At 35.4% G+C, this 27341-nt stretch overlaps 2 protein-coding genes across 25 annotated transcripts in view; one reads left to right on the top strand and one right to left on the bottom strand.

Annotated features, from left to right (window-relative positions):
• Positions 1 to 77: 77 nt before the first annotated feature.
• ZNF711 (zinc finger protein 711) lies at positions 78 to 27058 on the bottom strand. 16 transcript variants are annotated; one of them, XM_070603963.1, is made up of 12 exons: positions 26742 to 27038; positions 24902 to 25026; positions 23699 to 23955; positions 23220 to 23324; positions 22632 to 22703; positions 15347 to 15907; positions 9218 to 9373; positions 8053 to 8190; positions 5860 to 5997; positions 4698 to 4745; positions 3273 to 3416; positions 78 to 2776 (listed from the first exon to the last, which is right to left on the bottom strand). In XM_070603963.1, the coding sequence occupies exons 4-12, from the start codon at positions 23296 to 23298 to the stop codon at positions 1599 to 1601; spliced, it is 2514 nt and encodes an 837-aa protein (XP_070460064.1). In that variant the 5' UTR covers positions 23299 to 23324; positions 23699 to 23955; positions 24902 to 25026; positions 26742 to 27038; the 3' UTR covers positions 78 to 1598. The 16 variants fall into 16 exon arrangements, with proteins under 16 accessions (XP_070460064.1, XP_070460068.1, XP_070460070.1 ...); XM_070603967.1 differs by lacking the exon at positions 22632 to 22703 and having other exon boundaries at positions 23694 to 23955; XM_070603969.1 differs by lacking the exon at positions 5860 to 5997.
• The window catches only part of SATL1 (spermidine/spermine N1-acetyl transferase like 1), a 123142-nt gene continuing 122734 nt past the window's right edge, over positions 26934 to 27341 (top strand). For 2 of the 9 annotated variants that reach the window (XM_070603981.1, XM_070603985.1), the window contains exon 1: positions 26940 to 27298. The gene's annotated coding sequence lies outside the window, so the exon portion shown is untranslated. Of the gene's footprint in view, positions 27299 to 27341 lie in introns of all 9 variants that reach the window. The other 7 variants (XM_008526822.2, XM_070603989.1, XM_070603983.1 and 4 more) reach the window with 7 other exon arrangements.

Raw genomic sequence — 27341 nt, 5'->3', positions numbered from 1 at the left:
CAATTTCAAGTGAAAAGTCTTTTAATATAGAATGAACATTACAACACTACTTTAAATAAACTCATAAAACCTTGAAGTGCAATAAATGCTTTTTATTGTATGCTCATTTCAATGAGTAACATTTAGAAATAATAATCCCACGTAACAGTGACAATTTTATTTTACAGCGTGTACATCATTTACAGCCACATAACACACAATTTTAGATTTTCCAAATTTAGTATTCTCAAGTTAAGAAAGATAAAAAATTTATTTTCAAGGAACTGATTCTTATCTGGTGCAAAAACAGAAAGGTGAACATTATTTGAAACACAAAGCCACAATATAGCATGAAGTAAAATTACATTTAATTATGTTGAACAGCTGAGTGTAAACATGAAGCAACTAAAACTTAAAAGTACACGTCATATGCATTACGTTTATGAACATAATTTTCATTAAATTTCCCTAAACCAGCTTTTTATATTAAGCGCCATTTTGATTTGCAGCATGCTAACACAAAGCGTTGTTAAAGGGATGCATATTTAAATTTATACACTGTAAACTGAATATCCACCTTCAAACTCTATTGGCAGCATAGTGTTTTGTTAAATACCGCATAAATACTGTCTCATATTGAAAATGCATGTTAATAATATGGTATATAGATTTTAAAAATCAAAATCTTCAATAATGGCATAAAATTGCACCTTTAAACATTAGAGCAAGTAAGAGTAGAAGAATCATACTTGCTAAGACTGTCCTAAAAAAAAACCTCTAAACATTATAATATTTAAGAAAACTGTGTTCTCTCAATTTAATCTTTAGATCATTAAGAAATATAGTGCTAACTTTGTTTGCAACACTACTGTTGCATCTGTTTTAGAAAGCCACATTTGACTCAAATATACTTTTGTCATATATGCCATACTGAACAACAATCAACTTGAACATCAGAAAAAAAGGGAACTTCAATCCTTAGACTTCAGCACAGAATGCTCTATTTTAAACATCCTATCCTGTGATAAAATCTTAGCAGCTTTGAAATTCTTTTTAATAGTACTGAATTAATCTAACCTGTTTTCTGGTGAAATTCTTTTAATGAATACACAAAACTTTGCCATTTCTGGAATTCAATTTCCAAGTACCATATAAAAAGGCTCAATGACGAAATGATTGATGGATGACTACATTTTATTTCTCCACCCCATTTCTAAAATTGCATAAAAGTGAGGCTTGCTTGCCATAGCAAAGCATTGCTAAAGTCCTCAATTATGTATAACCTTTTCAGGAACATTTGTCTCTAGTATGATCAGCCAAATAAAGTCATTGTCTTTGCTCTTCCCCTCTGTAGTTTAATTATGCATATAAGACTATTAAATAGACACTTAAGAAGTTTTTACACAACCATTCTATGGTGTTTCTTAAATTCTTTAAGTAATTTTCAAAGGGCTATGAGATCCCCCTGTTAATTCAAATATGTTAAGATCTTTAATACAAAGAATGTAAAGTTATGATTTAATATCAAGCTTTGTAACCAGATGAAATAGTTTGTGAAAATTTCCTCCCATGTAGTTTATCATATTTTCTAAATAGGTTCTTTCTTTATACTGATCTTATTACATAAGAGCCTCCTTGTGGTGCCTCATAATATGCTGATTTTTTTCTGATGGTCTTCGGAATCCCTTCTTGCAGAATTCACACCTGTGTGGATAGTCTTTTGTATGTATTGATATTACGTGTCGTTTAAAGCCAGATGCATCTGTAGTGCTGTATTCACAATACTCACATTGGTAAATCTTCCTTCCAGTGTGTGTTTTCATATGCTTTTTGAGCTCATTTTGTTGTCTAAATCCTCTCTTGCACCTTTTACACTTCAATGACTGATCCTTAGTATGAACTGAAAGGATATGACCACTAAGAATAAATGGATCTGATGTTTTAAAGTCACAGTGCCTACACTGATGAATCTTCCTACCCTTATGGATATCACTATGCTTTTTGAGCTCAGAAGGACGATGGAAACCTTTATCACAGACCTCACATTTGTGAGGAAAATCCTTAGTGTGGACAGATATGATGTGCCGCTTAAGGTCACTTGAGTTGGTGCTCTTATGGTCACAATGAGGACACTGGTGTGTCTTATGTCCTTGAAATAAATCCAGATGGCGCTGAAGCTCCCTCTCATCACCAAATGCTTGGGGGCAATGCTCACATTTATATGGCAAATTGTTACCATGCTTAGACTTAATATGAGTTTTCAGATTTGATTGATCTGCACACCTGAAGACACAATACTGACACTGATATGGCTTCTCACCAGTATGGGTTCTCATATGTTTCTTGAGTTCAGATGGATGTCGAAAGCCCTTCCCACACTCAACACAAACATGAGGAAAATTCTTGCTGTGAACAGCCAGTAAATGTCTGTTTAACAGTCCTTGTTCTGCAGTTTCATAGTCACAGTATTTGCACTTGTGCATCTTCGGCTCCTTGTCTCTTAGTATAAGTTTATTTGAACTCAGTGGGCTAGCCTCTCTGTATCTTCGTGTGTATTCTGTAAATTCATGGGTTTTGTCAACTTTGTTTATAAGCTTATGGCTTTCTAAGTGGTTATGGAAACTCACTTTCTTGTTAGTTGTAAAGTCACAATCTGTACACTGATATTTTTTCCTTATCAAATGATCAGGATGATTCTTCATGTGTCTTTTCAAGAATCCCCTGGATTTAAACTTTTTTGTGCAAATATGGCAAGGGTATACTGTCAGGGGCTGTCCATCAGGGCCTATTATGACAGCTAGAAAAAAAATAGGGGAAGTTGTGACATTTGGCTGAACTGTTTTAAAGGGTTTTACAACAAAGGCGCCAAAATCAGCTAACATTCACAATGTGAGAACTTTACTAGTGGAATAAAATCCTATAAGATAAAATATACATTAAAAGCAATTTATGATGAAGTAGCTCACTAAAAAGTAATGAACAGCACTCTACTAAAGACTACTTACCTCCCAAAATGTTCTATCACATGCACTTTGTAAACTAGAAACAAGACCCTTTATTGTTAAACCAACTGAAAATTCTCTTTACAAACATCATTTTGGTAAAGAACAAACAAGCATAGTTTTATTAAGTATCAAACACTTAAAAAGATCCAACTATTTAGATCAAATACAAACAGGTACATGGGAGTAGACTATACTATAAACCACCGACTTTTTTTCTTTGATTGCAAAAAAATACTTCTACATTTCAAATCGTTATAATATTCATAAAGCAAAATATTAATATTTTACCTGTTTGCCACTGCCTGGTTTCTCCCCTTCTCCTCTTCTTGGCTTTTTGTTTAAGTACTTTATTCGTATTAATGCTATCGCAAATTTGAAGGTACTGTGTAGCTGTACTACTTCTGTTTTCTAATGTTGAGTCTAAAGTATTTCCTGAAAAAAAAAATCAATATAGAATTAAACTACATATATTTATACTTTTTTGGTTTTGGTTAGACGAATTACCATAGATGACATAGCTGCCACTGCAGTACTAAATTTCACAAAGTATACCCATTTTCTCTTTCTCTCTCCTTTACACTCATAAACACACACATGTGCATATGCAAACACTTTAAATAGGATATCACATGAAAACAACTTCAAAATATCCTAATTTATTAACTCTAAAGGAATAAACTGATAAGGTGAACATAATGTAAGAAACTGAATTTTATGACCCTAAACAAAGTCTCGGCATCCAATCAATTTCTCACCAATGAAGGCTGATTAATTTAAAATTAGAGATGTAGCAAAGAAATATACATGTCTCAATGAACCAATATAGTCGTGGTGACCATATGTAATGCATAATAAACAACAGATCTGTTGTATACATGCCTTAGAATAGTTTACCTAATGTGAAAAGTATTAAGATTGATTTTAAAGGTTAAGATAGATGTAGCAGGCAATTCACCACAATTTCAGTGGGATCAGTGTAAATAGAACAAAGTACTTAACAAAATCTCAGTTCTCATAAATCTGTTGTTATGCAGTTTAGTTAAAAAATGTAGACCTACAAAATTTGTTTAGCTCATATGCTGTGATAAATGCCTTTTATCAATTCCTCTGAAATCTACATTTAAATTTAGAGTCAAATACCTTCAAAGGGTAGAAACAGAGCAGTCAGACACTTTATCATGAGAAAAAGTCTCCTCGCTTAAGAAAATAAAAAGAACTATCAACCATGGAATTACACTATACGGAGTGTATTAAAACTAGAAAAGAAAAAGTTAAGCTGACACATGGTTTTATGTAACAGTTATATAAATCTACTGGTTGCCATAGAAATTAAGAAAACAGTTCCTCCCCAAGGAAGACATTAACAAGTGGTTGATATCATGGATAATTTTTACTTTTCTGTCAAAATAATTTCTATTTTATAATTTTTTCCATAGCAACCTTTTATGGCACATGTGGTAAGTTTCCCAATATTTGTATCTTGAGGTAAATCTAAAATAAACTGCGTTCACAGAATAACACACGTTATGTCTGTATATAAATTAATCAATTCCCCAAAGAGGCAAACTCTTATGTAACTAACTAGATCAGATATGACTAGGCAAGTAAGAGTCCAACATATGTGTCTATATACACAAACTAATACTTTTCATTTACTGAGCAATATACAAAACCGGCTATTTAACCTACATCTCACATATAATGCTCTCTCACCTGATGCTTGACAATCTTCATACCTTCGGGAAACTCTTCTTTCATCTCCTAAAAAAAGAAAGAGTAATTAAAAACTGATATACTAAGTATAATGAGTACTAGTGGATCACATCTTAATCTACAAAATCTTACTTTGACCACCGTTCCTTGGATTAAAATTTTTTTTGTTGAGTTCTTCCACTCTCATAGATTAGATAATTTCACCTACTGAAAATAAGGGCTGCTGTCAGCATCCTTGGAACTGTTAACATCTAGAACAATCTTACTTTTTTTGGTGAGGAAGATTGGCCCTGAGCTAATGTCTGTTGCCAATCTTCCTCTTTTTGCTTGAGTAAGACTGTTGCTGAGCTAACGTTTGTGCCAATCTTACTCTATTTTGTATGTGGGATGCTGTCATGGCGTGGCTTGATGATTAGTGTGTAGGTCCGCACCCAAGATCCAAACCTGCGAACCCTGGGCCGCCAAAGTAGAGTGTGTGAAATTAACCACTATGCCACTGCGCTGGCCCATAGAACAATCTTACTTTTAAAATAAAAACTGGGTAGATATTTCTGCAGAGTACCCTCAAATTTGAAGATGCTCAATAAATGACTGTTGAATGAATGAACCTTTGGAAAAAGCAAGTTAAGATTAATGCATTTGAACACCAAAATTTTTCAAAGTAAAGAGCATGCCTGGACCACCTTGTAAATTAAGTAGGAATGAGTTAAAATATAAAGGAAAAAATAACTTGATAAATTTACCTTGTATTACATATTTTCTAGAAGAGCACCCCTGGATTTCTGTTCCTTTTCAAAACCCCAAAATCTTATTATTTGTGGTGTTAATACATGAAATAAGTTTTTCCAAAAGGGGAAGGATCAATTTTCAAAGGAAATTTCTATTTTAGAAGAAACTTTTTAATGGCACTCACTTCTACAGGTAGGATTTAAAATAAATCCTTCTGAAAAACACAATGCATTAAGCAAGGTTTATCTTAAGTAACACAAGATATGTGATAGGAAAATCAGGTAAGTAACTAGAGATCAACCAGTCCACAGCAAAACATTTTATAATATTAGCCAACTCATGGGGGGCATCAGCACAGCATATTTAATGACCTAAAGGCTGATCAAATAGATATGTTATGTACTTATCAGGTGAAAAAATGCCAGTGTCCTACCATATGCCGCAGACCAGACAACAGGGACAACTGTTTTATTAACATCAGAGTCCTCAAGCTGAGTCTCAGGGAGAGAAGTTCCTTCCTCTTCCCCTACAATGACTTCCATGTAAACTTCATCTGCTATTTCAGCGCAACCTAAATTTTAGAAATAATTGCTTGTTTATAACCCCCAATATTTAATAAATGGGTAAAAAATTCTAAACAATTTAAATCTTTCAACTTTCGAGATTTCAATTTGGTTAACTTAAAAATAACATTAGGCACTTTGGAGGCTAGTGCCACTAGGAGACAATGATTTATTAAAATTCTTCTCCTCTTATAACTTAGTTCTATGAAAATGACTTTAAGATTAGACAAAACGTGCGCTTGAAATATACTGACTGATTTTACAGTCTATTGGGCATTACAAATTTATTAAAAGGGTTGTATTCCATAATTCTGCCTGATAGTTCTTTGGAACTCAAAAAGCATTTCCCATAAAATCAATACTAGAAAGTGGCCCATGCTATCCCACATACTGTAACTTAAATGCAGAACTGTACATGCAACGAAAAATAGTCAAAAATACTAGCAATTGAAAAAAATTTAAAAATAAAAATAATTAAAATTATATATATATAAATAATATATATAATGCTGGAGCTCAAGAATGTGTGGACACCCTTTAATTGGCAGAGTTTTCAGACCCTACTGAGGAAAAAAGCATTAAGTGAGACTCATTAAAAAATATATAGTAGTAGTGTAAAAAAATTTAAACCTAGAGGGTTACTCAGTGTATGTTATGTGAAATAATCCATTTAGATTTAACCTGTTAAACAGAAAATTGGTTTCAATTTATGCTTTTCCTTTGATTCACATACTGGGGTCTTCTACTCGCTATAAAAGAAACGTGGAAAAAATGTGGAGAAAAAATGTCCCTCTTCTCCTAAGTTTCCTTTCTTTCAATTAACTAGAAAGAGATATTGGTTTAAGTTTTCAACATCCCCATGGAACTGTGGCTTCAGCTAAGCTAAGCCTCAGCCTCCTACCTTCTACTGTGCCCCTTTTACAGACCAACGAGTTAAAAAAAAAAAAAAAAACTTAGAGACCAAATAGAAATTATTTCATTTAACTCTTTTCCTCTCCAACCAAACCCTCCAGACTCACTTATTTTGATATTTTCAGCTGTGGTATATTATTTATGTTTGGGATTGGAACTCAGCTCCCCATGGCTTTTAGGGAAGAAAATTTGAGCGTGGGGATCAGAGTGCAGTATAGGTATAACCGAGCATTGTCAAGGTAATGCACTGAAATAAAGACTCTTGCTCTCATAGAGCAAAACAAAATAGTTTTTGTCTCAGCATGGCAAGACGACAGAAGAAGACTTAGAGAAGGACTGCACTGCTACACTGAGGTAAGGAGAAATTAGGCAGAGAATAAAATGACTTTGTTATGTCACTGTCTGGAAATGGGTACTAAGAGCAAGAAAAGAATCTGAGAAGCTTTTTTACCCTGTGGTACTCAGTCCCAAGAAACCTTAAGCAGCAACTACTTAGAGATCATCAAAGGATATAAGTCAAGATCCTGGCAGCTTGACTTGGAAGAATACTTACTCAGCTAATCCCTCAGTGCCAGAGGGAAAACAACCATTTAGCCCTTCCACTGCTAAATCCAGAGAGGCCAACAGTGTTCACTGCCATGTGAAAAGAACACTGGCAGTAGAGTTAGACAGATATGAGTCCAAATCCTACCTTACTCATTTAATATTGGAATGATCTCGGGCAATTACTTAACTTCCCTGAGCATTTCTTCCTTCCACAAAACAGGGATAATACCACCTACCTCAGAGATGAATTGTGAAAATTAAATGAGGTAATATATGTAAAACATATCCAATAACACACACAAAGTAGATTCTCAATAATTCCCTATATATCTGTGGGCTCTACTGAAGTCAGGAAGCTTGTGTTGCTGATTTCTGTGTCCCTAGTATGTGAGAGACAGTATTTCATGTTTGCTGATTTGAACAATACATGTATGCATGAATGTTTAAAAGAACCCTTCTCTTTTAAATTAATTACAGCAAGGGGTCAGGCTTATTTTATTGACCTGTGTTCCTATATAGTGCTTTTATCTCTGAGATTGCTTTATTTTTTAAAAAGAATGCATGATGGCTACTGATAAGTCACTACAGTGCCCTTTTTTTCTTACTGATATCATCTTCTTCCTGAGAAGAATCTTTAACTGCCATATAAACCATCTTCTCCCGCTGCATTCGGCTCTGGTCAAGCACTCCAGATACAGAATGTCCATTGGTGTACTCGCTCTCTGTGACAATTTCTGTTCCACCTTAAAAATTAAAACACGTATCAAAATAGAGAAGTATCATGGAATAATTCCCTAAATTAATAAGGAGGATATATAAGAAGTATTTTCCTTTAGAAAACTATTCCCCCAAAGTATTCCAATATAAATTTCTAAGTGTCACGGGAATTTTCTTATAAATTACACTTTAAGTTTTCAGTCATCACTGAGAAATAACACATGTTAACAATAATATCACACTTACATGCCAAGCACTATGTAAGTCTTTTACTTGTATTTACCTATTTACTCCTCACAACAGCCCTATGAGGTAGTTGCTATCATTATGGCCATCTTATGGAGGAGGAAACTGAGACAGAAGGAGGTTAAGTAACTCATCAAAAGCCAGTCACCTAAGCGGCAGAACTAGGAAATACTACTCAACTATAAAAAAAGATGAAATCTTGCCATTTGTGACAACATGGATGGACCTTGAGGGTATTATGCTAAGTGAAGTAAGTCCGACAAAGTCAAATACTGTATGATTTCACTCATACAAAACAACAACAAACACACAGACACAGAGATTACACTGGTGGTTATCAGAAGGGAAGAGGGGAGTGAGGAAAGCAAAAGGGGTGATAGGACATATGTGGACGGTGGCGGATGGTAATTAGCCTTTGGGAGGTGAACATGATGCAGTCTATGCAGAAATCGAAATATAATGATGTACACCTGAAATTTATATAATGTTATAAAGCAATGTTACCTCAATTAAAAAAAAATCCAAGCAGCCTGCCTCTAGCCTGCCCTTAAATACTCATTATAATTTCCTACTCTAAACCAAACCCTCTCCACTCATTTGATATTTCAACTGTAATATTCTACTCATGTTTGAAAGAATCTAAGAATGACATATTCTGCATTCCTGTTTTATATTCATGTACATTTTTCTATATTCCATCCTCAAAGAAACTTATAAAAAATCTGCACTTTGAAGACAATTTTAGTCATCAGAAAAGAATAAATTCTAATTCCTATTATAGCAATAAATTAAAATTAGTCTTTGTACCTATTTCAACATCATCTTCCGCCTCAGCTTTAAAAATATACACTTTTATTACTTCTGAACCAAATCCATCTTCTTTAACATCTTCTTGTGAACCATCACTGCCGATTTTTAATGGTGTGTTCCCCATATGCTCTAATTTTTCCCCAACATCATCCACTGTAAAACATAAAGAGGAAACTACTGCATTCAAAAAGTATTATTGACATTTAGTGGGTGTTAAGCATAAGTGCAACATGAAATAATGTGTTAACAACCTACCCACTATATTCACTTAATGAACTATAATGCAACCATTAAAAGTGATATGTTTCATGAAAAAACAGTAGACGAGATCGGATATACTACAAGATCACAATTATATAAAGAACCTATTCACGGATTTGACTTTACATATACAAAATACTTAATAACCGTAAAGCTTTAATTAATGGTTTGGGAAAAGATTAAATAATCTTCCATCATGTTCAATATTTTAAGTTAAATCCTGACATCAAAATTAATAACAGAAAAATCAGAACACAAAACACATAGTACTCATTAAAAAAGCTCACGTAAACAATAATTCCCCAATTAAAGAGCAGTATTTCTAAAACCAATTAACAAATGAAATGTAAAATTAAAACAAAACAGGTAACAGGGGCCAAACCCGTGGGTGTGGTGGTGAAATTTGACATGCTCCCCTTCGGCGGCCCGGGTTCGGACCCCAGGCACGGACCTACACCACTTGTCAGCCACGCTGTGGTGATAACCCACATACAAAGCAGAGGAATATTGGCACAGATGTTAGCTCAGGGCTAATCTTCCTCAGCAAAATAAAAAAGGGGGGGGGGGCTTTTCAGAAATCACTATAGAAATAAAATCTTAGTAAATACTCAATTTCTGTTGAGTCAATGGAAGACAACTTCAAACAGAAATTTTGTATATTCTAGGTTTACCAACTTATGCTTTACTTCAAAATCATATACAAAAGTAAAGCAACAATATTTGAAAATATATTACTTAGATTTTAAGCATATTTTAAAATTTTGATTCTCTGCTATGCAGTCTTTAATGATAACAATTAGTTTCAAATGAATACTATGCACAAACTATTAATGAATATATTAATAAACTTTGTTCTTTGACCATAAATATTAAACAACATATTCTCCCTAATATGCACCTACCATTTTTTATTTCAGTGCTTGTCCCTATAAAAACTGAAATGTAATCTAAATAAAAAAACATGCTCACCCTATTACAAATACCTATTACAAATACCATAGAATCATATATGAAACAAAATCCTGAAGCCTCTGACGGCATGTAAACAATTCAAGAACTACTGAAAACAGAATAAAGTGACATTAAAAAGTTATTAACTCAGTACACTTAAAAAACGAATTTCGAGAAGATCTAAATGGGTCAAAGTCTAGATTTTCCCTATCTCAGTTTCAAATTTGAAACATACAACTTCAAAAATATTCTTTTGGTCCTTCACAATGGTGAAAAACAACACATTTCAGAAGTTCTTTTCACAATGCAAAGCTACTTTAACTTTGTGATTAAATACAAATGATTCCATACTATTCAAGAATTCAAATAGTCTGTCCACGAAAGAAAGCACCTAAATGGCCAAAATAAATAGACTAAATATTTTCATTCCATCATAGACCCTAATTCTATTACTACATTTTTTGGCAAATATTTTTTTGACGAGATACATTAAAACGAAAGGAAAAAAGATGAAGTATCTAATATCACTGGTTCAATAGCTTCTCTTTAAAATATGTCGAATAAAACAATGAGATCATAGAAAAAGTTGAAAGAATCAAGTTTTCAGACAAAAAGTACTTTCTTATTCTTGGAAATAAAGACATAGGATATACAAAAACCTCAACAAGTGTCCAAAATATGAATTTCTTAGTTTGGAATAACTTACAGTAAGTTAATGAAATAATAAAAATACTCTCATTTGATAAATACTGCTTCATTATATTTGAATGGTTTAAAGTAATCACAGATCCTTCTGGGCTAAACTGGATTAAAACTGTAATTCACAAAATTAAAGCTCACGATATAGAATACACATTTTTTGTCACTTCTCAATAGTTTTGCACCATAATTTTCACTTTAAGTATTTAAATTAGTTGCTATTTTGATTCCATTGATACTTGTCCTTAAGGTCCATAGTTTAATGTATCAATTATTTTCTACTTAGATTCCTGAGAATGAACAATTTTGAAATGTACTGAGGAACTAAACTTGTTCTGCATTTTAAGTTTATAGAAGATGACAAAGTTATTAAAGATGTTAGTATGCAGTTTTAAGAGATAAACCATCAACTTCACCAGGATTTAGGCTATATCTTTTGTTATAGAAAGTACAAAGTTAACAAAGACTTTATGGGCAATCAACTCAGTTCAGAAATATATCCTCAAACATTCTTCTTAATGCAGATAATACTCAAAATACCCAAAATTCAAGTTTAACCTTTTTGCTGGTTGTACGCCTTGCAATACTCAAGTCCCACAGTGTTGTTTCTCAACCCACATGACATCCCCGGTAGTAATAAGCAGATAATATTATACACACCACAGAATCCTACTGGTGCTAAATATAACATAAAAGAATAAACCACATTGTTTGCCAACATTGCAAACTTTGCTAACTCTTTTATAGCCCATGGGCACAATTTGATTAAAATTTCATTGTAGCAAAATGTAAAATATAATATTCCTTTTTATTTTTTTATTTATTTTTTTTTTTTTTAAGATTTTATTTTTCTCCCCAAAGCCCCCCGGTACATAGTTGTATATTTCGTTGTGGGTCCTTCTAGTTGTGGCATGTGGGACGCTGCCTCAGCGTGGTCTGATGAGCAGTGCCATGTCCGCGCCCAGGATTCGAACCAACGAAACACTGGGCCGCCTGCAGCGGAGCGCGCGAACTTAACCACTCGGCCACGGGGCCAGCCCCTATAATATTCCTTTTTAAAGCTAAGTAGGCTTTTTACTGTACCCTTTTTTTAATTACCTTTACCAAAGCTATATGGTGGATATGATATTATCAGAATAGAGTATATTGATGTACCACAGGGATGGGGTTAGACAATGTGGAAAGGATCTGTATTTCACAATGATGAACCAAACAAAAATTAGTAACATTTAAATTATAAAGGTGTTCCACTCCCATGTATATACCCGAGAGATCTGAAAACATATGTCTGCACAAAAATTTGCACATAGGAGCATTATTCATAATAGCCAAAAAGTGAAAACAACCCAAATGTCCATCAACTGATGAATGGATAAGTAAAATATATATGTATATAATGAAATATTACTCAGTAATAAAAAAGGAATGAAATACTGACACATGCTACAACATGGATGATCCTTGAAAGCATTATGCTAAGTGAAAGAAGGCAGATACAAAAGGCCACATATTATATGATTCCATTTATTGAGAACAGACAAATCTATAGAGACAGAAATTGGATAAGTGATTGCCTGAGGTAGATGGAGGTGGGGGAGTGATTGCTAAAGGGTACGGAGTTTCTTTTAGGGGTGAAGAAAAAAATTCTAAAATTGATTGTTGTGATGGTTGTACAATCCTGAGAATCTACTAAAAACCTTAAGTGGGTGAATTGTATGGCATGTGAATTATATCTCGATAAAGTTGTCACTATATTAAAAAAAATACAAAGGTGTTAACTTTTCTCTTTTATCCCTGAAAGTGGCGAGGTTTGATGAGATCTCCCCTAATGACACTACCAAGATATTTTGCTTTATACAAAATTGTTCCTGAATGAAATATAAACTGATTTTAGAGGTTAAAAAAATAATTTGAATGCATTCTATTGGTTCATTATTTAAAGGAACCTCCCTCCTTCAGTGAAGCTTTTCATAAAGGAAATCATCACCCATAAATGTCTTATGGGTGTTAGATATCTTTAAAGAAGAGTGCGCCTAGGATAACTTTAGACAGATACAGTTATCCTATATTAATTTCCAAGTTACTTAGCACAAGTGGGAGAGCCTAACCGTCCGCTAAGATAAAGAATTTGTGAGATAAAGAATTGTGACGTTTGGCCTGAAAGCAGAAAAAAACTCAGACACACCTAAGACACTGAGAAAAGACAAACTCCTACCTCTAAGACTCAGCTATTGATAAGATTTCCTTAGAGAAATATTTAGGAATTGAGGAGGAAGACAAAGGTTGGTTTGAAGTCCTCAACTTTATCTCTGAGATGTTTTGAAAATCTCTATCTTGGGGAAAAAAACAGGGAAGAGGGCTTTTTAAATTAACACTGAAGCCTTTTAAAGCAATTTTTTTTCTGAAAGATGCAATGGCCAACAGAAACGAAGAGGTAAAGAAAATGAAAATTAAAAGATGAAGGAAAAAAGGAAAAACTAAATCAATATAGAATAAAATAAAATAAACGGAAGTGGTAAAAAGACTAGTCCCAATTTGAGTATTATAACCATTATAAAAATGGTCAAGGATCTGGATGGTGGAAAAATGGTTGCTATAAAACAATATTTAATTTTTGAATAATTGTATATTCCATTTTAAACAATAAAACAAATTCCTTAAGTTTTAAGGAGACTTTACAAAATTTTTGCTGTTTCTCTACTAATAATTAAAAAGTTAATTAATTCTGAGTCTAAATTCCCCCAAAATGACCACATAGCAGTTCCAATATTATTCAAGCAATACAGTGTTCTTTATAATTTTCAGTCTAATTCTATTAGACTAGAAAGAAGTCCTTTGAATTTGACATATATGGTAATATCAAGATAACTATTCTAAATTATATTATTCTAGTAACTTTTTTTAAAAAACCTTTTGCAGAATCAAATCACAGAAGATAAGTTAAGGTGTGACTATTCACAATACATATGATGTCTACATTTTAGACCACTTAAATAACAAAGAGTTTAATTTGACAAGTATCCTTTTAAAGGCATACTGAATTTATTTTGGTACAGAAAGACTACCAACTTTTGCCACACCATTTTATATAAGCATAGCCACAGTTTTGTTTTTTTTAATGTCAGACTAAGATATAAATATGGAGTTGCTTTTGTAATCCACGTCAATTTAAAAAGAGGTAGTAACATTTGCAGTCTTTTAGTGGCTTAAATCATTCTCTTAAAAACATTGTAAATATTCACCTTCAAAAATGCTTATAGAGGAAAAAAGTTAACATGCTAGACTTCAGAATCATATTTACAAATTAAATAAATCTAATTTGTTTTTAGTTTTAAATTCACTGATACACACTTATACAATCACTCTATACACAAATACACATATTCTACCTGGCAATGCACTCCCCAAACATCTAAGAAGAAAAGATCAAAATTCCTCCCTGGAAAAGTGAAATCTTTATTTAATCTTTACTACTTCCAGCATGAGCCCTTCAAATTTTCTAAAGAATAGAACCACTTCTTCCTCAAGCTCCATCAATAACTTATCATGAGATTTTTATTACTGTTGCTCTTCAGGCAAACCCACCACTTAAATTGAGAACAAGATATTTCTCTCTTCCTCTTTCAGACAGAATGTCTTAAGGACACTGTAAAGCAGTCTGAAATAAACATATTAAAGTGTTTTTGCATAGAATATACACACATATTTAAAAAGAGAAAATAAACACAGGGAGAACTATAAAACACAATCTGAGCTTATGTTTTACTTTTCAAGTATTTAATAAAAAAACTAATTATACATTTCTTAACATAGCATACTTAAATTCCTAAGCAAAACTGAACTGACAACTCCAGTACCTGCCATATTAAAAAGAAAGCAGCGGCTGCCTAAAATAAACTTCTCATTTTGAAATATATATATTTATCATTAAAATTTAGTATCAGTTAATATTCTTGTTGAACCTTCCAAATCTATGTTTCTAGTCTAAGATATTAATAAATTGCATTATTTTACTTAATTTTGGGCATGAATTTTCATTGAGTAAATTAAAAACATCAACAAATTCAAAAAATCATCTCAACACAGCTTTGAAAAAATTTAATTTTCAAAGACTACCCTCATGACTTTTATTGAATAGATGCCCCATCCCAGAAACCCTTTCCAGGTTATATATAAATCGATCTCCCAAGTAATTACGGAATTTGTTTCACTTACAAGATATCATTAAGTAGTCTTCAGAAGCACTCTTGACATCGTCATCATCATCATCATCATCATCATCATCATCTTCAGTTTTAATAGTAACTGTGGAACCAGGAACACCACCAGCTGCTTGAATCACAGTTTCTGTATCTGAATTAGTTACAAGAACCTCCTCTGATACCATTGTGGGAGAGTCAACTCCTGAAACACAATCTTGGACCACATGTTCTAAGTGTCCATCAGGACCAGTAACAAGGTCAGCCACGAAAACTTGCTCAGGTACTCTAACAGTTTCTGTAATTAGCTCAGAAGTCAAGATGTGATCACCATCATCTTCCTCTAAATCTTCTTCAATGGCAACATCAGCTTCAAGTACAGCTTCAGGAACAATAACACCTTCTGTTACTACATCAGTTTCGGTGATGATATCAGGCCCATGGACAACTTCAGCTGCAAGGCCATGATCAAGAGTTATCCCATCATCTGTGACAACATCAGAAACTAATACAGCCTCAGGAACTGAAACAACAATATGGTCTCCATCGATATGCGCAGTACCAGCCATTCCAGCCACTATAATACAAACAATTAACCAAAAAAAGTAAAGTTATTTTATTAATTAAAAGTACTGTAGATGGAGAAAGACAAACAGTATGATTTCACTCACATGTGGAAGATAAAAACAACAAATAAACACACAGACACAGAAATAGACTGGTGATTACCAGAGGGGAACGGGGAGGGAGAAGGGTGAAAGGGGTAAAAGCCCACATGTGTATGTTGATTGATGGTAATTAGACTCTGGGTGGTGAACATGATGTAGTCTACACAGAAATGGAAATATAATGATGTACACTTGCAATTTATATAACGTTATAAAGCAATGTTACCTCAATAAAAAATTTAAAATGTAAAAACATACTGTATTTAATATATTACATGCATAAAATATTTTTAAAATATGAAATAGTACTGGCCAAACTATTATTTTAAAAAATCACTGACAATTTAACTGCAATAAGAACCATCACCAACCAGCAACTGGGGTGGAGTTGGGTAAAAACAATGTTAGTAAAATCTAAATTAAGACCTTAAAAATAATGTACTTTACTTTCAAGTAAAACATAAAAGCTACAGTGAGATATCACTACACACCAGTTAGGATGGCTAAAATAAACAAACAGTGATAACACCACAGGGTGGTGAGGATGTGAAGAAACTGGTTCTTTCATACTTTACTGTTGGGAATGTAAAATGGGAGCAGGCACTCTAGAAAACAGTTTGGCAGTTTCTTTTTTTGGGCTGAGGAAGATTCACCCTGAGCTAACATGTGTTGCCAATCTTCCTCTTTTTTAATTGTTTTAATGAGAGCCACCACCACAGCATGGCCACTAAATGATGAGTGGCATGGTTCTGCGCAAGGGAACTGAACCCGGGTCTCCAAAGTTGGGTGTGCCAAACTTTAACCACTAGCCCATTGAGTTTGGTCCAGTTTGGCAGTTTCTTACAAAACTAAACATGCACTTACCACACAACCCAACAATTGCACTCTAGGGCATTTTTCCCAGAGATATTAAAATATGTTTACATGAAAAACTGCACATGAATATTCATAACAGCTCATAGTAGCAATGACTTGTAGTAGCAAAAATTGAAAACAACCCAAATGTCCTTCAGCAGGTGAATGGTTAATTAAACCAACTCTGGCACATTCTTACCATGAAATACTACTGAGCAATAAAAAAGGGACAAATTCAACAACCTGAATGAATCTCCAGAAAATTATGCTAAGTGAAAAAAGCTAATTACTAAAAGTTACAATACTGTATAAATGGAATCATTTATATAACATTCCCAAAATTATAAAACTATAGAGATGGAGAACAGATTAGCAGTTGCCAAGGGTGGGTGTGTATGTGTGAATATATTGGCACAGCATATACATGGTGATGTAACAGTTCTGTATCTTCTTTGTGGTGGTGTTTACACGAAGCTATATATGGGATAAAACTGCACAGAACTATATACACTCACACACATACAAATGTATATAAAAAAATGGTGAAAAGTGAATGAGGTCTGTAGTCTAGTTAACAGCATTGCACTGATGCTAACTTCTTGGTTTTGATATTGTACTACACTTACATAAGATGTCACCACTGGAGGAAGATGAGTAAAGGTACGGTACATGGGATCTATGTACTATTTTTTCTACTTCCTGTGAGTCCAGTATTTCAAAAACTTAAAATTAAAATTAAAAGGATACACAAACATAAAAGGGTGCTAATATATTAAATTAAGTGAGTTAATAAAATAAGACCAGCTTAATACATTAGAAAATATGTATCATAAACACAAAAGTCCTTGAACTACTTTATCTTCTAAGAATTACTACATTTAAAAGTGGAAGGCATCTGTTAATACCTGATTTGGGGGGAAGAAAAGCACGACTCATTTTAGACAAAGATTTGGTTTGATTAAAAAATCCTACATATGGACTCTAAATTGCATTAAATTCTAAATTAGTAAAACTGCAGAAACAAAGCTTTAAATAACATTTTTCTTGAGCATCCTGGTAAACACCAACTCCTACCCCCATTGTAAATATTATAAGAGTGTAGAATCACTTCATGAGGAACTCTGTTAAATTCCGCCTCCCTGAGGAGGTAAACAAGTTAGTAAGAGTTTGTGGACCAGGTTATAACAGAATTACCCATATGAAATAAAATACAGTACAAAGCCTTTTCCACATAATGATCACTTTCTATAAAGTAATACCTGAAAGAGTGCCATTTGCTACACAGTGCTCACTATTACTAACCAATTCATTATGGAAGTTAGTTAATGAGTTAGAATGGAGACCAGTGGACACTATATTAATATCCTTACCCGTCAAAAAATAAGGTGAGAGGGGAAAGCTGCCTTTCAGGATTATCTTCCTTTTAACCCTTTCGTATCCTTCCCACCGTTCTCCAACTCTCACTTAAACCACCAAATTACCCCAAAAGGCAAAGCCTCAATCTTGAAAATCTGGTAGACAAAGTAAGTATGTACAAAACAAGTACTTTCTATTCACTTGTTACTCCACTGACCATTTTAGAGACACCGAGAGGGTGGGAGTTCAAATTTAGCTTTCAACCAGACTGGAAATGTGGTTTTTACCTAGAAAAAATTTAATGTTAAGCCTATAAAATTCACAGTATTGGATTTCTATGCATATAAACAATAAAATTAATATTTTATAAAATCTTTTCACAAGTCAGACTTAAAACATGGGACATTCCATTTATTTTAGAGCATTGCTGGAGGTTACTATTTGGTTCTAGAGAGTAGACACTAGGGAAGGATAGAAAGATGGAATAATGCTAGTGCTGGCCTGGGTTCAGATTAACTTGGTTGGGAAAATTCTAAGATGAAAGAAGTGCTTTTCAGTTCACCTGGCCTCTACTCTAGTAGGAACTTATAGATCAAAATAAACCAGATATAAACCAAAACAAATCCAAATATGCTTGTTTACCCTGAACTAAATAATCACAAGGATCCTAGACCAAGAATTGACGAGTTCCCCCATAGGGTACTGGCAAATTACTCACACCTTGATTCAAAACGTCTCCTGTTAATTTTTGCTCTTTTCTCTTATCAGTTCAGCTCATGTGTTAGATTCCACTGAATTTCTAAACAAAGTCACTTATTTAGCTATACACCAGCTATAGTTATTTAGCACTGACTGTGCTCCAAGCAACCTGCTAATACTTTTACATATGATATCTCATTTAAGCCACAGAAAGACTGTACAATAAGATGAGTGTTATCATCTCCGTTTTAAATATGAAGGAACTATGGTTTAGAGAGGTTAAATAAGCTTGCCCAAGGATCAAGCTGGGGACTGAACTCATTGTTTGACTCCAGACTGGCTTTCTTCTATTTAATTTACTTACTCTAGACTGTTTTTAAAGAGATTGTTAGAATTAACCAAGTGAGCTGCTACTAAAGGAATAGTCTGAGAAAGAGTAAAAAGACCTATCATATAGTCACTCATTTAAATTTTAAAGCATTTAGTAAGCAGCATTAAGTGGCATTAAAAATTTCTCTCACTAGGTAGCAAATTATAAATCATAAGAAAAAATCATTTAAAAACTGTGAAATCAATTCAATAACCAGATAACAGTAAGAAACAAGTCATCATTCCAAGCATTTCCCATTTTACTAAAGTTATTTCATTTAAATGCAAATACCTAGAATTTCACCAGAGGCATAGCATAAAATTTGGTATTTGTTGGGTGTGTCTTGGTCCACTATTTAAGGCTGTTTTGCTATTTAAATTCCAAAGCAACACAGAATTTTTGCAGCAATAGAATCTTAAACGACTGTTAAATTCAACGGCAGAGAGATTCCACAGATTCCAAGGACAACCACCATACTGAGACATGAGCAAACTTATTACATAAAGCATAATGTTGTAAATCTAAAAATCTCAAATATCCTTCAAAAGAAACTGGTCTAATGAATTTCTGAATTAAATTAATGTTTCAGATTCTTAATATAGTAGCCATCCTGTTCCAACCAAGAACCTTATAGAATTTAGAGATTCTGTGCCACATTGTACTTGGCTAGTTCTACCTGTGTATGCTAAACTCGATGTTTCACAAATATCATCAATTTACGGGACTGCAAATACGTACATCTTGATGTTAGCTAAAAGTGAAGGAATGTATCTAATTTATAATGAAATTTTATAACTCAGAAAGTTTAATTGGTGGGGGGGACTAATCGTAGGGGGGCTGCTTTCAGAAGAAACCTAAATTACCAGGGCTAAAATTGTCACTGTCAAAAATCCTCCCAATAAAGGTCCCTTTAGGGTCAGGGTGTAGTGGTTAAGTTCGGGCGCTCTGCTTCAGTGGCCTGAGGTTTGCGGGTTCAGATCCCGGGCACGGACCTACACACTGCTCATCAAGTCATGCTGTGGTGGCACCCCACATACAAAAAAAAGCAGAGGAAGACTGACACAGATGTTAGCTCAGGGACAATCTTCCTCACCCCCCCCCCCAAAAAAAGTCCCTTTAGGTTTAGACCTATTTGACACTTTTGTATTTTTTAAAATAGCACACAAAGAATGAAAACATCTATGTACGAAATTGAGCTCAAAACTGCACATCAAAAAAATATAGAGTTCCTGCCTTCTAAGAGTTCAGAATTGATTTACCAAAAACAAATGCAAACCTAAATACTTTAGGTCAACATCATCCCTAAACACAAATGAGTGAACATTTCCCATATTAACTATTTCTGATCTAACTGGATATTCAGCAAAATAACCTTACCAAAAATGTAGAAACAATTTGGTTGCTATCTGTTTATTTGCCTAAATTTAAAAGAGCATAAAAATTAAATTAAAAAAGAAATTAAAAAGAATGCATCCTTTCAAAAACCAATAACCTCAAAATACTACTTGGCAGTTGAATCATGAACAGCTGTATAAGAAAAAACTGTGGCTTCAAACTCTTTGTGGTATAAATAAGTTGACTTACTCTATTAAATTCATTTTAGAAAGGCTTTAAATGATACTATGAAAACACCAATAAAAATCTGGAAGTAGTTCTCAAACTTTTCCATTTTATTATTCACAAAAAGACAGGGAATAGCAAATACAAATTTTGCTTTCTATCCAATAACATGTTTACATGAGTATAATAGTGTCTATATTTGTGTGTATGTGTTTTTCCCCCATTCAAATGAAAGGTACTCCAAGAAGATGTGCTGTTTATCCTGTGGTTTCAGGTACATCATCACATGCTTCCAAGGGTAATGATACTCCAGTCTAAGACACAGAGCTTTAGGTCAAACAAAAAAGTGTTATAGTGCATTAAAAATATTTCAACAACTCAAATGTCTGTCAACTGATGAAACATTATGCTAAGTGAAAGAAGTCAGACACAAAAGGCCACATATGGTATGATTCCACTTAAATGAAATGTCCAGAATAGATAAATCCATAGACAGAACAATTAGTGGTTGTCTAGGTCTTGGGGAGGGGGGTAGGGAGTGATTGCTAATGAGTGTGACGTTTTATTTTTATGATGACAGAATGTTCTAAAATTACATAGTGGTGAGTACAAGTCTGTGAGTGTACTAAAAACCATTGAATTGTATTCTTTAAAATGGGCAAATTGTATGGTATACGAATTATATCTCAATAAAAACTAAATAAGAATGTACATAAAAACACTTCAATATGCATGTCCTATTTCCCTAGCAACTAAAAGATAATAAAGTATTAGATGTAAGAAGGGATTAATTAAACCTCAAGACACTGAGGAGGAGGATGGAAAGGCAGGTAAGACGAACACCAAGTAAATGTTCACCAGCACCAATCAGACATTTTTTTCAATCTTTCAAAGGAATCATGCTTTACTTGTTAACAGGCAACTTCTTCAGGAGTGAAGGGGGTTCTGGAACTTTACCAAATGCTATGGGGTAGGTAACATTTTGTAGTAAACAGAGAAAACCTGTATTACTTCCATTTTTAAAATACCTTATTTTTAAAAGGTAAAAATTAAAGTTCACATTTCAAACAAAACTTATTTACCATACTGAAGTTCAAATGTCTCAGTATTTTAAAAACTAACTCTAGCAAGCATTCACAAAATTCTTTGTGAAATCTCTTATTCTTCAGCCCTTTGTGCTTCTTCTAGAATTTATTCCTGCACTGTTTTTCACCCCAAATCACTTCTAAGTTATCCATAATCAACACGACTCACTTCTGACTTGAGCAGAATAAATCCATGATTCCTTTCTATTTCATCAATTAACTACACAGTCATCTCGATCTCCACCACATTCAATCTTGACCTACACACCACACCTTCATTCATCAGACAGAAATGTCAAGGAATCACAGAACTGGAGAGGACCTTAAATGTTCTCCAGTCCAATCCCCTCATAAAAGTGAATCAAGTAACTTTCCTAAGTTTACACAGACAGTTAATAGGACTGTTAAGACTAGAATCCAGTTCTTCTGGCTCTCATTACTGTGGGCTTTACAATGGGGGTCAAAATAACATATTATCTGAAAATAGTAGTAGCATTTTCTTAATTGAGCAATGTATGTAGTTATAATTCCCCATCTCTAACTTAATCCTTGGCAATTCCATAATACCTCATGTTTTCTGTTTACTTTTTATCCCAATTTACCATTTGTCTTTTCTACTCTCACTCTGATCTTTTCTTCAATTCTTACCACCCCCAGCCTGCCTCTTACACTTCAGATACCTCTGCCTCTTCTATAACCCTCACTAACCTTGCTCAAATTCAGTTTCTTTGTTGACTGTCAATGGAGTCTCAGCATCTTCATCAAAATGACTACGAAAAACTTGGCCACAAAAGTAGGGAATTTTTTTTTAAAAAAAAGAAAAATGTAATGCTATTAGTAACAACTTTCTGAGGATATAGCATCAGAATATAATCACCCAGCGAATGATTTTCCCGTATCACTATATAAGCATCTAACTTCTTTGAAATGACTAAATATTTCCTTTTCGAGCTTTATTAAAAATGCAACTTAAAATGTATTTTAAAAAGCCAATTTACTATTCCTACATGCAAGAACTGAAGCAGTTATTTATGCAAATTGAGTTCAACATTTTCAGTGACATATCACCACTATATTCCAAGTTTCCTTATCTCAACCTTCCCACAAAATTTTAAGAATGATTTTAAGTAGACTGCTGACATATCACTTCACTTTAAGAAACTAAGCCCTACAAGTGTATTTTCTTAGCAAAAGAATTTTTCATTTTAATTCTACCCTTCTTCAATATAGTTTTGATATTTAGCATGTTCCGACTTTTAAAAAAGAAAGAAAAATACAACAAAGAAAATGCTTTACCAAAATCCTGCATAATCATGGTATGGGCCATTCTAGAGTCTGATGTGTGCAATCCAAGACTTCCACCACCTGAATCCATACTTAGCAAAGTTTATTCACAAATCTCTGTAAAAGAAATGGTTTTAAAAACAGTTTAAATACATTAGGCCAAAGTCAGTCGTTTTGAGAAAAAAATGCCATTGAAAATATGCCTCTCAACCAGGTGTGCAAATCTCAATACAAAGGAAAACAAAACAAACAAAAACCTTGATTAGATGTTTTATGTGGCAAACATAAATAAAAGAAGGGCCAAGTGGAGGTAAACCAAAGATAATGAAGAATAAGACACAGTAAGGGTGACGAGCCATAGGGAAGTGATAGAAGCAAGCAAAAGGACAAAACCATAGCACTGAGGTTCCAGTTAAAATATAGGTTATAAAATAAGAAGAAAAAGAGGAACAAGATGACAACAGACAATAGTTGGGATATTTATACATTACTAGAGGACTCAGGTGTCTAGCATTAGTGAATTTCATCCAGTGGTTCTCATCCATTTCTTCCAGACCCAGATCAGCCCTGCAGCGGAGCTCTGCAGATAAACTTGTATTTCACCTCTGGCTCCCGGGGTTCTACTTATAATGTAAAATGTTCTATCCCAGTTTCCCTGGAGTTCTTTGAGCCAGTAAGGACTTCTGGCCTCACTCTACTACATTCTCTTGTCTCACAGTTTTGAGGACTCATGAAACATGACTGCTTCCTAAATATGGTAGAGATAAGATCAATCACATACAAACATTTAGCAAATTGTTTCTTTCAGAATATACCTTACTTGTAACTGTACAACTGATTTTTTCCATTAATGATTAATAAAGACATGTTAGCCTCATGCCAGTTTTGAAAACAAGAGCTCAATCTATTTCATTTCAAGTGACTTACCCTATATTTAAGATCACCAGATAGTACAGAACCTAAAGTCAGATGCTGTCACTCAACATATCTCTTACAATTAACATATGTGTATTTCCCCTTCAAACATTAGATTTCAAGTAAATCAACAAAAACATCTGTTAATTTTAGAAAATATTCAACTCATTTTTAGTTAGGGGTGTTTAATAAATTGAGCTATATTGCACAAAAGATGAGGTTACATCATTAATGAAAGTTTTAGAAAGCTGCTGTGTAAAACAGCTTAATTCATCCTTAAGTGCAAGAGATCACTAAGATTTTTTTTCCTTGCCTTAAAGTTCTTTAGGTGTACAGGAGGCAGGAGAGTTTCCCAGAGTAACCTCTATTAACATTTGAGTCATGTATATAAAAACCCTACAAAGTAGGTGACATTTCTGAGTACCAAATGATTCAGACGATATTACTTTATGTGTGAGCGAAATTACAAAATTTTAGAAATTCTTAGCTGTATTTTGTTATCTTTTTTCAAATACCGCATTGTTTTCTGCCTTCAAAATGAAGTCAGGAGAGGCCAAGAGAGTTCACAATAAACTACCTGTGTGTTCACAGAGATAAAGTAAAATGCCATAAGGACTTATTTTTAACATTAAAAACAGTGTACTATTTCAACTTTAATTAGAGTAATTGCTTGCTTTATCACATAACTCAGAACAATTAGAAATGTATTAAAATGTTTTAAACACTTAATTTTGTTTAATTATTAAATAAGGTAAAACATTAAGTAATATGTTATTCACCTTAATATGAGTCTTGAAGAAACTGTAGATTTTCTTACATATTGTAAAACAAAATCTGCAGCAAATTCTTTTTGTTATTTTTCTTTCTGAACTATGTTATTTTCTTTGGAAAACGTTCTCTTTACCTAGTGTAAAAATACATTCAAAATTAGATATTTCAAAACATTTTAAACCAAATCTCTTACACAACCTGAGAATTTTTCTTTACACTTTACCGTGCAGGGTGAGGTCGGGAAGGGCTCATATGCTCAAATCTGTTCATCTAAAAAGCACCCGAAGGGAACCCAACAGAAACAACTACCTACTGCGATATTAGCAACATTATTGAACTGAGAGAGAATTCGACCACGTAATTAAAGCATAATCTTCCCTAAAGCACGTTTTAAAAATCACTAGCAACATCTTATTTTGGAAAGTGAAAGAGACCCAACCAAGGGCAAGCTTTATCCTTGCCAAACCCATAGAGAAAAATCTGCACGGGCACTTAATGAAGTGTAAAAATTTTAACACACAGTGCAACTATTATGGAAAGTATCACCCTGTAGGAATACCAAAGAAATCAAATGGAACGCCTTTTCCCCATACAGGAAGTTTCAATAAGATCAATAATAAATGAGGTAAGAGAACAGCAGTGTGTTAAGTATTCAATAGCCAAAAGACAGCGAGGCTTCTCAGTCTCCTCAAAAGTAAATCTCACATCGCTATCGAATGGAGGTGATCACCAAGTAGGCTTCCAGTAAACACCTTTCCTGAAACGTACGGGGGCAGCAAGCAGAAAAAGAAAAGCGAAAACATTTTACTCTTATCCGTCTCCTCGAAACCCAGCTCCTTCAGGATCAAGCTTTTGGTGAGGTAAATAGGGTGAGGGACAGAAGAGAAATCCTGAGGCGGCCGAGCAAGAGAATGCGAAAGTAGTATTTGCGGAGACAGGAGACAAAGGAGCCCTGGCAAGTAGCACTATTGCAGCTTTGGACGCAACCCTCTTCCCGCAGAAGTCGCCCTCTCCCACGACCACGCCAAGTTGCAATCGTTTCGAGCAGAACGCACACACGTGCCCTCTCATCCAGCAGCCTCCCGGCTGGATCTTCAAGCGAACAAGAGCAGCTCGGCCGCGGAGAGGCCGAGCGGAGCCACAGAACACCCTCTCCCCTCCTCCCTCCTCTCACTTGGTGCAGCGGTCGCCACCGCTGCTGCCCATGGCGGGCTGCCCAGCCCCTCAACCTCCTCCCGCGCCCGCTGCCCCGCTCCCTGGGAGACGGCTGCGAACCAAAATGGTGGTGTTTTCGCGGAGGCGACAGTTGCCGCACACGCCCCCCCACCCCCCAGGCTCTGACGGCTCGCGATCCCCTAAAATGCCCGCTCCGGTACCACCTTGTCGCCAACGCCGCCATCCCTCGCGCATTCCAAGGTTACCCTCCGCGGCGGGCGGGGGCGCGGCGGGCGGGAGCGAGGGAAAGGCATATGGGGGGGTCGCCGAGAGAAAATGCCAGGGGGCCGCCGCATTCTTCACTTCACCGTTTTGTTTTCCGCCATTTTCCCGTCACCCTAAACCACCGACGGCCTCAACGACGGCTCTCGCCCCCAGGGGCTCCGGCCTAGGGGAAGGCGACGCGGCTGAGGGAGAAACACTCCCTCCCCTCAAGCCCTCCGGCACCCCGCCGCGGCTGAGGAGAAAAATCGTGCGCCCGAGGGGGAGGGAAAGCTTAGGGACTAGACGCCACTTCCATTGTTCCCTTCGCCCTACACTCCACGCTGGGTGTGAGCCTCTCCTCCCCTCCCACAGCGACACTGAGAGCGGCGGCCCCGAGCGCCTCCACTTTCTGCTCCGGAGTCGCCTTACCTGCCGCCGCCGCCGCTGCCGCCGCTGCCAGGGGGCCGCGCTCCGGATTTCTGCGGGGGGCGGCAGCTGTGGGTCCGTAAGGTCCTCCTCGCATTCGGGTTTCCGAGGTTCCGCAGCCCGAGCCAATCACAAGCTACTCTGCGTCTGGGAGGCGCGCCGCCTCGTCCTCCTTTATAGCGCTGCTGACATGCTGAGGTTGCATTACGTCACGCTACCCTTGCTGCAGGGTAGGGGGCCGCGGGGGGCCGCGCGCACGCGCGTGCCGGGCCGAGCAGCCCGCGCTGGGCTGGTGCTCCCAGACCCCGCGGACTCGCAGTGGGGGCTGCAGCGCCGGGCGAGTCCAAGTGCGCCAGCCTCCATCTCCGAGTGCCCCTGAGGAGTTTCCGTGGGAAGATTGTCTGTTTTCCAGGTTTCCCAAGGGAGACGAAGAGGGGGAGGGGGGAAATCAATGACTGAATAGCCGCTCACTGAACCCGTAATCGATGTTGGACGACGTTAAAAAAAATCGACCCTACCCTCGAGGATTTGACCAATTAGGCTGGCCAGAGTGGTAAGAGGTATGCCTCTCCCCAATAAAACCTGTGTGTGTTTTGCAGTTTC

This window comes from Equus przewalskii, chromosome X (assembly GCF_037783145.1).
Source record: "Equus przewalskii isolate Varuska chromosome X, EquPr2, whole genome shotgun sequence".
NCBI classification, from domain to species: domain Eukaryota; kingdom Metazoa; phylum Chordata; class Mammalia; order Perissodactyla; family Equidae; genus Equus; species Equus przewalskii.
The sequence above is the reverse complement of the archived record's forward strand: the minus strand, read 5'-3'. Positions and strand labels throughout refer to the sequence as shown.